This window comes from Populus trichocarpa, chromosome 4, assembly GCF_000002775.5.
Source record: "Populus trichocarpa isolate Nisqually-1 chromosome 4, P.trichocarpa_v4.1, whole genome shotgun sequence".
Classification (NCBI taxonomy): domain Eukaryota; kingdom Viridiplantae; phylum Streptophyta; class Magnoliopsida; order Malpighiales; family Salicaceae; genus Populus; species Populus trichocarpa.
Window position 1 is genome coordinate 11,689,824 of NC_037288.2, and position 17,426 is coordinate 11,707,249.

Here is a 17,426-nt window from a genome sequence, read left to right on the forward strand (position 1 = left end):
TGAAAAGTGAGGATGAACACTGTTAAAGCGTTTCCACGCTTCGCCGTCAGAAGGATGAACCATCACTCCATAAACTGCATGGTGTGCTTGGTGCCATGTCATGTGCTCAGCAGTCCTTGGTGACATGAATAACCTCTGCAGTCTAGGTGTGATCGGGAAGTATCTAAGTTTTTTATATGCCACTAGAGTCTTTCCCCTGCCAGTTCTAGGTTTGTAACGGGAATGCCCGCATGTCATGCACTCGGTCATCTCAGCATTTTCAAGGTAGTATAACATGCAGAAGTTAGGGCACATGTCAATTTGTGGTATCCTAAACCGATGGGTTTCATCATGGACTTCGCAGCATAGAAGTTCTCTTTCAGCCTGTTCCCTTCAGGTAAAATGCTTCTCGCCCATTCAATAATCTTGTCATACCCGGCCTCACTCAACCCGTGATCTGACTTGATGGTGAACACTTGTGCTACGGCCGATAATTTACTGTGGTTTGTCAGAATCTTTTAACAAATAAAAAAACCTAGCTGCATCTGCATTAGGTTCTTCTTCTACGATTGGACATTGAGTACTGCCATTACCTTGATTCATTCTCATTGCATCCATAACCATATTTCTGTAAGGATTAGTGTTGTCATTTGCCGCTTCATGCACGTTGCTAGCACTAGAAGTAGACCCAACCACCGGTTCTTCCATTCTCCTCTTACTACCAAATACTTCTCCATGTGCATACCAACACTGGTAATTCTCCATAAATCCTTTGTGTAGAAGATGCATCATTACAACATCTGGATGCAGATACCTTTTATTTTCACACTTCCTGCATGGACACCTAATACCACCTCCAGTAAAATTTCTGGGAATAGATGTTGCGAAATTAATAAAACCCTGAACCCCGTTACAATAATCCATCCTCCGCAATCCTTGGGGTGAATCTCGATACATCCATGAATGATCATCCATGACTTATATCGAACCTCTATAAAATTATGATGACATCATGTATTAATTAACTAAGTTAGGTAAATAAACTTGCAAAAATATTACTTTACCTCGAGATTATCCAACAAACCAATCACAACTTCTCATAAATATTAAATATTCATTATTATTTATCAACGTCCATACGAATTAAAATATATAATTAAATTTACAGAAATTACCACTCCGCAATACCATTGATAAAACTTTAAACGGACCCATTAAGCAAGCTATTAATTATTTCAAAATAGCACATGTAATTCATATACTAACAAAATACATATACTAAAAAAACAATAAAATTGACATTTAATTAAATGTTAAAATTTAAAAAGACAGAATTAATTACTTACAAAAATTGATAAAATCCGTCGGTAAATCAGAACACGGATGCTGTGACCACAAAACTTCAAGAAATATAACTTGTTGTGCTGATATGAGGAAGATTTTTTTTTTTTGGGGAGGGGGGGCTGGTTGTTTGCAGATGGGGAGAGTTGGGATTAGGAAGAAGAAGGAGAAATAGGGGAAGAGAGGGTCAGCAGAGCTGACATGTACATATATATATATATATATATATATATATATATATATATATATATATATATATATATATATATATTAACTCTTTCCGACGGTTTCACCGACGGACACTCCGTCGGTGATTCTGACGGACACATAAACACGTCATCGTACGGATCTGCCATTTCAAATCCCTTGGTGAGTCCGTCGGCAATTTAAACGGCGAACCGGTCACGTCACTGTACGGGCTGTCGTTTTGAGTCCGTCGGAAAAAAATAACCCGCCAAAACCTCCACGTCAGCGACCCGCCTTTTTTTTTAATTCGGAAACTTTTCCGTTCGTAATTCTGTCGGTAGAATTACGGACGGAAAATGGTCCGTCGGTAGTTACCGACTGAATTACAGACGGAAAAGTGTCCGTCGGTAATTTCGACCTCAAATTACCGACAGAAATATTTCGTCTGTAAATCCGTTGGTATTTAGCGAATTTCAGGTAGTGAGGTTTGATGCTTCCGTGTACTGCTTGCCACTATTTGGACTGTCATGGTTACTTATTTCAACATGCCGCAATTATTGTTATGTTTTTGTACTTCAAATGTAGACAATGCAGCCCTAGCTGAGAAACTTTGTGCGGTGCTGATGGTAGTTTGAAATTTAGTTTCTGTTGTGGTATTGACTTGGATTATTAGTCTGATTAAAGTTTAGGAGACAATAATTAAGTTTGAAAATTTGTTAAGAATTCATTGTTTAAAAGTTCAAATATCACTTTCAAATATTCCTGAGTTGAAAGTCATGAGGTCATTGCATGCAGTAAAGTTGATGTGCAACATTCTGTTTTGAGATACATGTAAAGGTAATCCAAATATCACACCCCATGAGTGGATAGAAACCATCACCGTGAACTCAAAACTTCTTGAGCTGCAAGCATCATCTTCAGACAAACCAAATTTAACTATCTTGTGTATCTGATCCTCACTGCCATGCTCTATCCTGAAACTGTGGAGTCATTTACTTCGAATCCCAAGCATTGCGTCAAAGCCCAAGAGTACAGAGTTCAGAACGGAAGAATTAATGGAGAGAACCGGAGGACAGAGCGGGGGTGCGGTGAAGAAGATATGCAACTACAACTCTCTCGCCTTGAGATATTGTAGCAGCAGCGAAACCATAAAAATTAAGCTGAAAGATGCATCCAAATGTCGGAAGCCATCTGTGAACAGTAACAAAAGATGAGGATGGTAATCATCTTAAACATGTTTAGAAAAATTAAAACAATAACCACCCCGCCGTTCCCTTTTTTCCTCACCATTAGACTGATTTTAGAGCTTGGCTGTACACAGTTAAAAGTTCTGAAACTGCGAGACCCAAGTTTAGGAGAAATGTGCACAACTATTCAAAAATCTGTATTTGCATATGATACTCCTTGTTAAAAATAATATTGTAAAGTGGAATGATTATTTATTTTGTTTGTTTTGATGTAATTTGTAAAATATAAATTTAATAGAGCAAGTTTTTGCATGAATATATTAATTTAATGGACGCCAAATAAATTAAACATCATTTATTTTAAATCTATTATATTTTTTATTGACATGTATATATTAATTAATTTCCGAACAGCTCAATATCGATGAAATAAGAGTTAATGTGAAAAAATTAATTCTTTTAAATTATAGATATGAACATGCATTGATTTAATGATTTATTTAATGGGGATTATGATAATGTTATGAATCATGTTGTTGTATATGTTTCCTATAGTAGTGGCTATAACAACAATGGTGATGGTGTCAGTAACAATAATGACGGTGATGATGATAACTATACAGATAATGACAACGACGACGACAATGAAAACGATGTTGATGAGGAAGGTGAGTCATTTTGGTTGAGAGAATATGATCATCGTAAACTAGTAAGCATAGCTAGAGCTCTCGTTATGTATTACAATAATTATATTTATTTGTCATTGCATCCATCTTAAACATATTAACTTCATTAACATATTTACACACACTCATTCTATTTTGAAATGTCATTGCATTCATCTTAAACATATTAACACAATGTATCCAAAGCCCATGCAAAAATTTCATTCAACTATCGCATTCTATGTTGAAAGAAACCATCCATGGTTCTAAATAATAATTATATTTAGTTCATGAGAGATTTCAATATTCCGGTGAAACTGTTAGTAAATATTTTAATGAAATTCTGAGATCTATGTATTCGTTAGCAGTAGAAATCATCAAACCATAAGACCTATAATTTTCAAGCACACTATAAGAACTCGCAATGAATCCACAATATATGTCTCATTTCAAGGTAACCTTAATGTGGTTTTATGCATGAATAATGTTGACTACTTTTTACTAAGAACATATGAAATGATTTTTGTTGCTTCATGTTTTTATTATAGAATTGTATTGGAGCTATCCATGACACACATGTGTGTTCATGTGTATCACAAGAAAATCAAATACCATATGTAGCGACACAAAATGTAATAGTGACATGTAGCTTTTACATGTAATTTATATTTGTTTGGGTTGGATGAGAAGGTAGCGCACATGATATATAAATTTTTCATAAGGTGATTGACAATCCTAATATCAAATCTCCAAAGCCACTAGAAGGTATTGATGAAGAAGCAAAGTAAATGTTATTATATTTAGATAAGTTTATTTTTTAGTATGCAATGAGGATTAAGTTATAAAGAAACATTTTGTTATTATAGGGAAGTACTATGTTGTCGATTCCAAATATCCAAATGAGTACGGCTTCTTAGGGCATATAGAGGTGAGGGATATCATCTTCTAGAATTTTATCAGTGACGCCAACCACAAAGTCAAGAAGAAATATTTAATCATGTTCATTCTTCAATACGTTGTTTAATAGAATGTAATTTTGGAATATTGAGAAAAAGATGAAGAATTTTGTAGAACATGCCTGTGTTTCCTTACAAAATACAAGTTCATATTTTCGTGACATCAATGGCACTACATAATTATATTAGAAGAAAGTCAGAGCATGATGTTGCATTTACTGAGTTTGATTGTCATCCTAGATTTGTTCTTGGGGATATTTTAACCGATGTGGTTCCACATTCACAAACACATGGAAACTAGAGGCATTCACGTATAGATTATGTTTGTGATAACAATGCAACAAGTTTGATGGGATAAAAAAACCAGTGTTTTTTTTTTCCGGTTGTTGTTTTTCCAATTTATGAATAATGCAATGCAAAATAAGAAATGAATTTGTATCCTTTTGAGTAATTTTATAAACAACATCGATTTTAACCACAATTTTAACCAAAAACCTATTGACATACTTTTGGTTAAACAATAATTTCAACCATAATTTTAATAAAAAATATATTTTAATCAAATTAACCACAACACAAATGTTACCATAATACTAAACACACTGAGGATGTGCTCACATGGCATTGTAAACTAAAACAATGTTTTTTTTTTCAATTTAATCTTTCAATATTGAATTGATTAAGGATTGAATTTCATTATTTGTTTTAATTTTCTTTCTATGAGGTTATCCTGATCTTAAAGCTTGGGTCATGGGTTTGACATGTTAACCTAGATAGTTTTTTCGGGTTCTTTTTTTTTCTATTGATTTTTTAAAAAAAAACTTATTCTTCAAGATATGGTTGATTAAAAATTGAGTTTTATAATTTATTTTTATTTGTTTATAAAATTATCTCAATCTCATGATCTAGATCATGAGATTTAGAAGGTTGACATAAGTTGATCCAATATGTTATTATCTCAATATTGTTTTTAAAAAGTGTTGTCTTGAATTAATATTTTTTTAGTCCATCTATATTATCATAGGTCATTTAGATTGTTCTTAGACCCAATATGTCAACTAGATCAACCCTCGTATAGTTAAACAAACAAATTTACTAAAAAATCATATTAGTAATGACTGAGTTTTTTTTTTTTTTTACATTTAAAAAAACTTGATCTGATACATAATATAGGACGAGTCAATCATCTATCCAATCAAGGATAGCTAGAGGCTGGGCATGATGACTTGGATATCCATTAATTATAAAGGATCTGCCTCTATTGATGTTTAACGATCATATTTCGAGTTTTATATACTGTTGAATGAACAAACAGGAACATTAACAAGTCTGTGATTGCCAACCAAGTAAAGAAAGATTAAGTGGGTGTATCGAAGCTTTCCAACATGGCTAGCTTCCGTGTAGTGCAAGAAGACCTAATTTGTTAAAGCTGTACGAATCTTTAATTTAATCTCAACGAAGCAATCGAAAGAGTGATAGGAAAACGTCTTTGTCGATCTTTATCCAAAAATTATTCAATTTTATTTGGTATGATTGTGCTTCCCATTCAAGTCTTCACAGCACGGTGGGGGCATGCATTCCATAATTTTTTTTTTATTAATATAGATATCAAGGCCAGCTTGCGTGTACCTTAACTAATCTCACGGGTCCTGAAGTTAACGACCATGTAAACCTCCAATGATCCTGAGATTTGCGAGACTCGAACTGGTGACCTCTAGAGAACAAACTCAAGATTTAACTAGTTAAGCTCTACCTCTCAAAATTGCATTCCAGAATTTAATCAAGACATTGATGCATAAGCATCTAATTATTCATTAATAACCAAAGTTATGGATAATCTGCATGAGGGCATAAGCATCTAATTATTCATTAATAACCAAAGTTATGGATAATCTGCATGAGGAAACTTTATCGTGGAGTTGAACTACATTATGAGCGTAATTAATATTTTAGTAATGATTATTTTTTAAAATGTTTTTTATTTAAAAATATATTAAAATAATATTTTTTTATCTTTTAAAAATTTATTTTTAATATTAACATATCAAAACGATTATAAAATATATAAAAAATAAAAATAAGTTTTTTTAAATACTTTTAAAACGTCAAAAAAAGAAGAAGAAGAGGGCTTTATATCAATTATTGCAGTCTATCTTCTGCTTAATGGTTTACATGATCTTAAAGGGATTATCTCATGGATGACACTTCATGGCTACAACTTGATCATTTTAGCCGTTGTAGATCCTCTTCCTAAGTTGTGGTTCATGTTGAACCCTGACCCTATATTATGGCATGTTTTTCAATGTCTCAATTTTGCTATTTGTTTTTTTTTTTTAAAGTGAAATAGCAGACATCCTTTCTGATTTTAATGGATTAAGGCAGGTCAACTCTCTCACCATCCATGCTTGATTAAATTTCTACTAGATAATTTCCCACTCTATGTTTTGCCCACGCTATGTTTTTCCACGCTATATTGTAAGTCAAATCAAACCTTTATTAAGCGTTAAAAATATTCAAGTGTTATTAATATATTTTCTAACCGAAACAAATTATATAGGAATTGATTTTATATGATTTAATTAATTTTTCAGGTTTAAAATAATTCGAATGACTGATAAAAATATACTTTGACTAAAAAAAAATCAAAACAATATCTTTTTTTAAATATTGAGACAACAATATATTGGATCGACTCGATTGTACTTGAATCAACTCAGGTTAACCTGCTAAATCTCTGACCCATGTCATGAGACCCTGATAACCCTATAAAAAGCAAATAAAAAAATTTATTAAACCCAACTTTCAATCAATCTAATGTTGAAGAATGAAATTGAAAACAAAATTCAATTAGAAAAATAATCTAAGTCAATCCAAGTTAACCTGTCAAACCTGAATCATGAGATAAGGATAATCCCATAGAAGAAATTCAAAACAAATTATGAAGCTCAACAATGTTGCAGGATGAAATTGAAAATAAAATAATTAAAAAAAGAACACAAAAAACCACTCAAGTCAGCCTGAGTTAACTGACCAAACCCATGACCCAAGTCATAAGGTTGGGATAACCTTATAGAAAGATAAATAAAACAAATTACAAAGTCTAATTCTCAATCAACTCAATATTGAAAGGTAAATTAAAAAAAATCAATTAAAAAAAAATCTTGAGGTAATCAGGCTAACTTATGAACCGGGTCATGAGACTATTATAACCTGATAAAAAGAAAATAATTATTATGAAGCGTAATTTCCAATCAATCAAATGTTGAAGGATTAAATTGAAAAAAGAATCAATTAAAAAAACAAAATATATCCCAAGTCAACCCAGATTAACCTGTCAAACCCGAGTCATGTGACTGAGATAACTCCATAGAAAGTAAATTGAAATAAATTATAAAGTCTAATACTCATTAAACTCAATATTAGAGGATAAAATTGAAAAACAAATATCAAATTAAAAAAGACCAAAACATTTCAATGATATTTGACTCCAACCTTATCTCGGGTCAACCCTCGAGTCAGATTTTAAAAATATGAAATAACTATTTTTGTCCTTACCTTGACCCGGGTCAACAATCAATCTCACTCGTGACTCTCGAATCAAGTTTTCAAATTATGATAATAATCATTTTTATTCTTACGCTGACTTGGGTCAATCCGACTCGTGACCCGGGCTTTGCCCCGAATCGACTCCCAAGTTGAGTTTTAAAACTATAATAATAACCATTTTTATTTCTACATGAATTAGTTTAACAATTTTGAAATTAAATGTTTTTTACAAAGATATTTTAGAGATAAAAATAAAAAAATATTATCATTTGAGACATGTTCCCTATCTCTCTTGTTTTGAAATTATAAAAATTAACTACAAAATTATTCTCATACAAATTCATTTTTATATCTTTATTTTTATTTTTTTCAACCAAACACGCCTCTATTATTTTTTGTTATTTTATCCCAATAAAGTAACCATACATTTTGAAACAAAGATATTCTTGCTGTAACCCAAAAAAAAAAAAAAGTTGTAAGGAACCAAGGAGCAGTAATAATAATCATCTAAAATAGAATAAAATCAACTGCGAACAATAATAAACATGCATGATTAATGCCTTTAAACTACCCATAAAAAATGAAGAACTAGTTAAAAAAAAAAACAAAAAAACAGTAGAAATGAAGTCACAAGGTTGGACCTGACTAGGATCAAGGATTTCTTCTCATTGACATCGTCGAAGCAGTTTCCAACAACATATATATAGAAAACACTCGAAACCTCCTTAGCACTTTCCATGTCAGAGAGGTTTGAGTATAAATAGGGTCTCGATGTCCTAATAAAACCATAATGTACTCGTGAACTGCCTTATTGTAGGATTGCATTTCTTCCAAGTGCCTTAGTATTATTACTCACCGAAGAAGGCATTAAAAAACCCTCTTTCTTGGATCTGTAGCTTGGGCGGTTTCACGGTCACCCAAAAGCTATACATAGGCATACCCATTTCCCAGAACTGTGCAAAAAATGATGGGTTGGTCCTGTTTTCTCAGGGTGCTTCTTGTTTTAGCTCTTCTGGTTCTCCCAAGCTTCTCCCATGGACGTGGTATATGACAACCTCTTGATGGGTTATTTTTGTAGGACTTTTCTAAGGAATCATTTTTCTTCGGGGGAGGGGGGTTTACAATTTTTTTATGTTAATTGTAGGATTCGGTCGGAAAGTGATTGAGACATTTGAGTTTGGAGATTCTTCGGTTGAATTAGAGGTTGGTTTTTTTCCTCTATTTTTTTTTATCTTTCTCTTTATAATAATTGTTACTGTTGCTGATAATTTTGTAAACTGATCCCTGTTTGTTTCCCAGGAAAGTGCTGGGAATTCAAGGGGAGTGTACGAATTGGACTATGATTTGGATCCGAAGCCAAATACTAACCCCAAAACTGGCTATATATATACCCCTACTCCACAAGGATGATTGATAGTTGTTTGTGTTTGTGTTCTTCTTATGTTTCCTTTTCTAATATTTGTGTTATTGTAAAACAGTGTGGTTTTCAGAATTATACTGGCTGTGTCTTTCTTTTTTGGCAAACTGTAGATGTTCAATGTTGGATCTCTTGTCGTAACGATACTTTCTGTCTCCTTTCTCTCTGTTTTATTATTATTATAAGATGCTTCAATGTTTTTCTCTTCTTTTCTTTACTGTTGTAGAGTTCTTGATTCATTGCATAGAAACAAATGAAAAGGAAAAAAAAAAAAAAAAAGTCTTCTCGTCGTGTAAATGTGCTGAAATTAGGGGAAAGAGAATTAGATATTTAGTTTTCAGCTGGAAAAAGTTGGGAAGAAGAAAGAAGTCTGTAACCCACATAGTGAATTGTTGAGTGTAATTTCACAATTCCATCCTGAACTTTATGCAATTTTTTTCTATATCATCCTAAATCCTAGACTTGAAGTTGAATTTAGATGGGTTGGAGTTGGGTTATCTCAGATATGGGTTGTATCAGATACATGTTGCTTCGATTTGTGATTTAAATTACAATATGCTGATTTAGAATAATTCTTTCAATCTTGTCAACAATATTTTAACATCAAAAACCATTTCAAAACTCAAATGAACTCAAAATTTTGATTATTTATAGGTAATGTGGTGTCTTTGCATTAACTCAGACTAAATTTATCACTTTTTAGACATAAACGGATGGTAAACTCAAAGGGTATAGCTTTTAGAATTTACCTATTTTTAATATTTTCTTTAAAAAAACCTTAGTATAATGCATGAGAGGTCAAAATTTATCTGTTTTTAAAGCAAAATTAGCACTATAGCTCACAGTCTGGGATCTTTGTTCAAACCCCACCGACCCCCTAACTTTTACCAAGCAATATAACCATCATGATTTTTTTCTTTTATAGACTGGATTGAGTGAACAATGACAAGAATTTAAACTTTGAAAATATTTAATAGAGTATATATCATGCGAGTTATAAATCATATATCTAAAAGAAGATTGAAATGCAAAAGTAAGTGGTCAAGTCAAAGTGACTAATTTGGAATTACATGCAATCAACACATGGTTTCTTATATATATATAATTGAAAAATCTACTAAAATTTCGGTAGTATCCTTTATACAAGAAAGTTCTAAGTTATCGACTAAAAATTATTTCATTTCAATACATAACAGTGTACATCCAAATCATTGTTCATTTATCATAAACACGTCACATCACTAAGTCAAGGTATCTCAAACTTAAATTCTCAATATCTCATTCATCACACTTCATTATATATATATGCAAATAATAATTTCATATAAAATTAATGTAACACAATAATATGCAATAATATTTTCGACACAATAGAAAAAACTAATAAAGTATCATAAATTTACATAAAAGATCTAATTAAAGCAACATAAACTTCGATACGATTGTCATTTATTACATAACCTATTTATAGTACAAAACGGGTTTCTATTACATGTTCATTCAAAATTAACAAATTCTTTCTAAATATCTATCATTCGACTCGTGGTTTTGAGGTACCTTTAATTAATTTTTCATAATAAAAATAATAATATTACTTCATAAAAATTAACAAATAAGGAGAACAACCTTAATAATACATTTAAATTGTAAACTCGTCATTATCAATAATTTTGTTTTATTAATCAATAGAATTCTTTCATCACATCAAAATTTCCTGCTCATCATCAATCTAAAGTAATCAACCTATTTCCAACAATAGCCCTCATTGTATATCAAAATTCCCAAGCCTATTTTCCAGGTAATGCCCCTTCTCTGGGTAACTTGTTTCTTTAACCCGTGCCTGGGCATTAGTTTAATTACCAGAAAATTAATTTCTTTATCCCTTACCGGGTATTAGTCCCATTACCAAGAATCTAATTTCATCGCTTCTTACCGAGCATTAGTCCTATTACCTGGAAACTAATTCCATCTATCTTAATTCACAATTACAAACACGACATATCATTACATTTACAAATAACTATTACAATAAACTAGGTAAAGGAAAATGATAAGGTGCATGACACCTACCTGTTGTTTGAGACGGTCCAACTTCTCCCACCTAAGATCCTGCTTCAGTAACCTCTCCTAAATCAACAAGATTTCACCATATTATTAACCTATCAATAATTCCAATGTGCCTAGATTCAAAGAGCACATAAGAAGAATTTTTTAATTGAATTCAATATACAATTTTTCATTTAATCACCAAATCATTTTCAATATTTTATTCTTTTGTTTTATTCCTTCATTATTTCCTTCCAAAAACAGTTCTTACATAATTTTATATATTAGTGCACTCTAAACAACTTTCTTTTCATAAACATAACATGCATGTCTAAACTTTCACCATGAATAACAGTATTTTTATTTTCATCCTCTCAAAATTATTTCCATCTTAATATACTTTAAAGTGCACCTTATATCACACTTAATGAGCCTATCATCAACACAATTTTTTCATAAAGTTATCGAGGTTTCTAAAGTAAAACACAATCAAATTCCCTTCACAATAAACATTTGAGTTCTCATTTCATTTCAAATCATCATTATTTTAACTACACACATCAAATACATACAATTTATAACATCTAACTACATTATAACACATCCATATTTTATCCTGTTTTTGGCTGACCACTAACACTTCTAGACACCATAATTTTCACTTCAATTTCAATAAATTCCTTACTTTCTCTAGTCATTTAATCATTCATTACACCAATTAACAACCAATCTCAATTTCCTTTAAAATTTATCCAAGAACCCTAAATCCTAATTTATAAGAATTCAATCAATTTGAAGCATTAATCTATAACAACTTATTCAAATGTGTCAGAACACTTTACCAAGCAATAATTAGGGCTCCAAACACTCACCAAAGCAAAATTTCCAATCCTTCTTCTTCTCACTTTGTCGCCTCCTCTGCCTCTTCCTTTACTCTGCCTCACTTGCTTTTTCTCTCAAATTTAGTGTTTAATATGTTTGATTCTATGTTTTCCTAAGATTTTCTCTCAATTTTTTTAAAGTTTTCGTAAGGATTTTTATCACCTTCCCAAGCAAGATAGCAATTTATTTTTCCTCTCTTCCTTTTCTCTTCATGGTCGGGGCGCGCGCGCACACACACACACATATGTCTAACAATTAGTTAAATTCCCATTATATCCCTCAATAGTACCCTTTTATGTTTTCCAGATAAAATTCTTAGATCATGACACTTGTTTATAACAAATTGTACCCAGGCTATTTCGAATTTTATTTAGTTACATATTGGTACTTTCGATTCCATATAAATCACTTCCATTAAATTTTTATTTGTGTTTTTGTGTTTTATATTTTTTTGGGTATTTTTCATATTTTTATTTTTAATCACTTGTACGTATCATTTTATTTCAAACTATCATCATTCTCATAATTTAATTATCACTATCCCCATTTAGCCTAATATTCCTTTTATTAATATTATGGATTTTTATCTAAGGATTTACATCCTAAATCTTAATTTAACCCATTTTATTTCCAGTTTAAAATGTTTATATTTCAAGAAAAGTTTAGTCGGGAGTTTACAGTTTGCTTAAGTTACTATCTTGATTTTTAATCCATAAGATTTGGGGTCTTTTACTAAACTAACATAGTTTGGTTAAAGTTTTGAGCATGCAACATGATACAATTAAGACTACACCAAAAAATCAATTGCAAGTTCTAATTGGTCAAATTACAAGATCAAGGGAAAAAAATCTCAAAGATGCATTTAATGGGCTTTTTTTCAGAATATTTAAGCTAAGGTGGATTTCAAAAAGGAAACATCAATAAGTGAAGATAAAACCTTAGTCAATTTAATTCTTGCACAAGGAAGGCCTTATCCATCTACTTCATAGGCTAATTAATTTTGGTAGTTAAAGGCTTATTTTTCCCAATACACAGTTTTACTCTAACAAATATAATTCTCAATCCGACCATTAAATCAAGTTAAAATTTCACCAAAAGTTTCTAGAGATCTTGTTCTATATTGAGTTAGATTTTCAAAGCAATCAAGAATCAAGAAGGCCTTGCGAGAAGGTTCAAAACTATTGTGCGAGAATTGTATTAGTTTTCTAATAGATTTAGGTTTTTTTTTCCTATTTTATTTAGAACTCTTGTATTATTTTTTAGCACTGTTTAAGATGTTTTATCTATTATAAATATGATTATTTAACTTGTATTTGGGTTTTTTTTAGGGGGGCCAAACTTTGATTTTAACAATTATTATTGTGTGTGTGAGGTTTTGCTCATACTTTTTTATTCTTCATTGAACTACTTTGATTTATCAAAGAATTAACAAGCTTCATGGTGTCTTCTATACTTCTTGTACATGTCTCTTTATAGTCATTGAGTGGGGGTTCGATTACTTATAATCTTGGTGTCTTGATACATGTTATCATTGTGTCATACTTAATTCCAAACCTAATTTTAGCTTTCTTGGGAAGAGTCAATTTGATTGTGAGTTTCTAAATCTTTATATACATGAGATTCACATCATATCATAGGCTAGAAAAGTATTTGGAAAATAACATACTTTTATATAACTGCTAATGAGAATATCAGTTTAATTAAGCAATCACTAATAGGAAGAGTGATTTTGATATTTATTTTTAAATATCAAAATCAAACCTAAACAAAAACCCCTAAACTATCTTAACCATAAATTAATATAAACAACCCTAACCCCAATCTCTAAACCTTAAAATCCAAACCTCAAATCCCTAACCATAAATACAAACCCTAGCCTTAAACCTAAAATTATAAACCCTAAACTCAAGCCTATAATTCTTAACCTTAAACCCCAAATTCTAAAATTCTAAATTCTAACATCAAAACTCTAACCCATAAACCCTAAACTTAAACCCCGAATGAGTGCAACCTGATAATTGGTGTTATAACGATAATTGGAGTGATATTTTAACATTGTGTTGCTCGTTAATTGTAATGGTAACGATAATTCATGCAATCTTTAAACATCATTTTTATTCGTTAATTATAAAGATAATTGATGTTGGCAATAAAAGAACATAACAATATGCCTTTTTTAACCTATAAATGCCTAATTTGAAATTATAAATAATTTGTTCGCTATGTTCATATGTTCACTTGTAAATTAATAATTTTAAATTCTACTTATCCAAAATAAATATAAGAAATTCATAATATGTAAGACAATAATAAAATCAACCTGATAATTGGCCAAAACAATATTACAAAAGTAATAATAATAAAAATCATAACTACAAAAATAACACTATATAATTATACACAACATAAATAAACACATCCAAGTTTATCTATGTCTACGATAATGAGTGGTTGAGCCAACTTCATTAATAACACAACTTTCACCTATTTGTATGGTCTTATTCTCTAAGACAATATCATATAGACTCAATACCTCTCCTCATAGCCCAAGTGTAGTATGACATGTCTCGAACCAAGAAGATGCATAATAATAAGCAAGTCCATCATCGTCTTTGAAATAATGAAGATCTGATGGGCATGTTGACCATCAAGTAACAATTGACCAACCCAATATTAAGCACATATATTTATTAATCCATAAATAAAACACTTTGTTTTTCATCAAATGAATGTGAAGTTACAAATACTTACAACATTTTCAACCTGATATGCATGTGGCTTGCACTCCATCTCCTTGTGTGGAGGAATTTGTACTGGGTTTTGTGTAATGATTCAATGTGTTATACCCAAGTACCAGTCCATGTATTTCTCCTTGGAAATTATAGGATGCGCCTCTGAAGAGGTTTGACAGACAGAGGTAATGGCTGAAAGTCTCCTTAACATGTAAAGAAGAAGTCTATTCCTTATATAACATAATGACAGCTACGTGATCCTGTATAATAGGAAAGATCAGGATACAAATAATCATGTAATTATCCTACAGCTATACATATGCAAATATTACGGTAACAGAAAGGTAGTGCAGCAAATATTATGGAGAATCATTTGATTCTCCCTTATCCTCCTTTCAAGGTGAGCGTGGGAGAAGGGATAACACTGAGCTTGCTTTGAAAGAGAAAAAATTGAGCCTTGGTGATGCCTTTGGTTAACAAATTAGTGAGCTGCAGGGGTGAAGGAACAAAATCAATTTTCAAAGTGCCATTAGCGACAAGCTCACGGACAAAGTGATAGTCAATTGCAATATGTTTGGACTAAGGACGAGTAACCGGATTGACTGCCAATAAAATTGCACTTTAAATGTCACAAAGAATTCGGGGTGGAGTTGATAGTGTAACACGAAGGTCTCGAAGGAGTTGAACAAGCCAGACAATCTTAGTAGTGGCAACAGCTAAGGAGCGATATTCGGCTTTTGCACTTAAACGAGAGACAGTGCTTTGTTTCTTAGAGGACCAAGAGATTAGATTATCGCTAAAAAAAGATAGCATACCTGGTAGTAGAGCGACGTGTATCAGGACGACCAACCCAATCCACATCAGAATAGGCAATAAGATCATGAATAGATTGTTTATGAAGTTGAAGTCCATGATGAGCTGTGCCTTTAACATAGTGTTGCGATGTCGCGGTCGCATAAATTAATTACCCTAGCTTAAAACATACAAGATAGTATAGAGCAAGCAAGGGGTTGATCCCACGAGGAAGGTTTAGTTCAGATTTTTATGCTATACGTTATGCAATTGGGGGGTTTTGATTTGTGATGATGAAAGAAATTAAACTAGCAAACAAAATCAAATGAAACTGAAATATATCAAGAAAACAAACCTTGGTCGCAAGCACACATCCACCTATAGAAATCAGAACCGATCCTTGAAACGAAACTTCAATTTATATTCTGAATTTTTTATCTTTTCTTAATGTTGGTTAATTAACGAATCCGCCGTATAACTAACCCTAACCAACAAATATTCACAGTGTCCGCACTAATGATTTAATCCAATGGCAGCCTTAAGATCTAGATAAATTCATTAATCTTAACAACCAAGTTGTCAGCTTGTGTTGCTTTGATCGAATGTTCTCCCTAAGTTTAATAACGTAGTTCCGCTACAATTATCAAGCTTAGTTGCTTCACAAGTTTATATACCACAACTTCGGTTTTGATATCAAACTTAGCAATAGATTGTTCACAATAATAACTTAGAGTCCACTCTAGTAATTAAGATAAACAATCATAGGAAATATGTATAGGAAAACAAACATACTCATTCATAATACAAACTGAAAATAAATGGAAGAATAAATCTCATAGTTCTTGAAATCTGAAGGTTTTTGCGTCCTTGCAACCAAGAAAACAAGTTTAGCCTTGCATATCTATATTGAACAACTACTCCTAAAGATGAAAGAATACATGATTTCTGATTTGTAGAGGGGAGAGTTTGTGTTTCTTCTCTTATGGCTGCCACCCTTCTTTCTTTGATTCTACTGCACTCCCTCTCCCTCTCTCTTGGCTCTCTTTCCTTCCCTCTTGGCTCCCTTGATAACATAAACTTAGCTGCCTATTTATACACAAATTGTAAGTAAGAAAAATCAAAGTTCAAGTGTGAACATCAATAGATGGTGGTAGTGTGAAGGCGGCTGGCGGCTGGTTTGTGGTTGGTGATTTGAGGTTGGTGGCTTGAGGTTGGTGGCTGCCTTCCTTGACCTTCTAGATTGATTTACTAGAGGAGCTAAATTGCTGAAATTAAAACTTGGATGTCGGTTTGGATGCTTCAGGATGTAATTTGGATTCGTTTCTTCACGAAACCTGTTTGCTGGAAGAATTCAGTTGTTATCTTTGAAAACTCATATCTCCCTCATATGACATCGTTGTTTGCTGCCATTTGGAGCGTTTGTAGGCCTTTGAGTCAGGAATCCAAAACAATTGAGTTTGCATCAATTGGATGTCTACAGATCCAGATATTCAATTTGGAATGGACAAAGGTCAATATTGGCAGAATGCGAGATTTGACTTTGAAGGATGTGATTTCCATCCTCTTTGTATTTTTATTTTTCTTGACTTAGATTTCCAGAAATTTATAGATGTTAGCTTTCTAATGCCACTGGAATCACTTCGTTTCGACTTTTAGAGTTCACGCTCTGCACAAAACATCGACTGAGGATCAAATCT

The 17,426-nt window shown here is 31.9% G+C and overlaps 1 protein-coding gene across 1 annotated transcript; it reads left to right on the forward strand.

The window, feature by feature from the left end:
* Window positions 1-8,540: 8,540 nt before the first annotated feature.
* On the forward strand, window positions 8,541-9,494 carry LOC112327332 (uncharacterized). Its single transcript, XM_024600121.2, has 3 exons — window positions 8,541-8,903; window positions 9,005-9,063; window positions 9,160-9,494. The coding sequence occupies exons 1-3, from the start codon at window positions 8,825-8,827 to the stop codon at window positions 9,268-9,270; spliced, it is 249 nt and encodes an 82-aa protein (XP_024455889.2). The 5' UTR covers window positions 8,541-8,824; the 3' UTR covers window positions 9,271-9,494.
* Window positions 9,495-17,426: the final 7,932 nt, after the last annotated feature.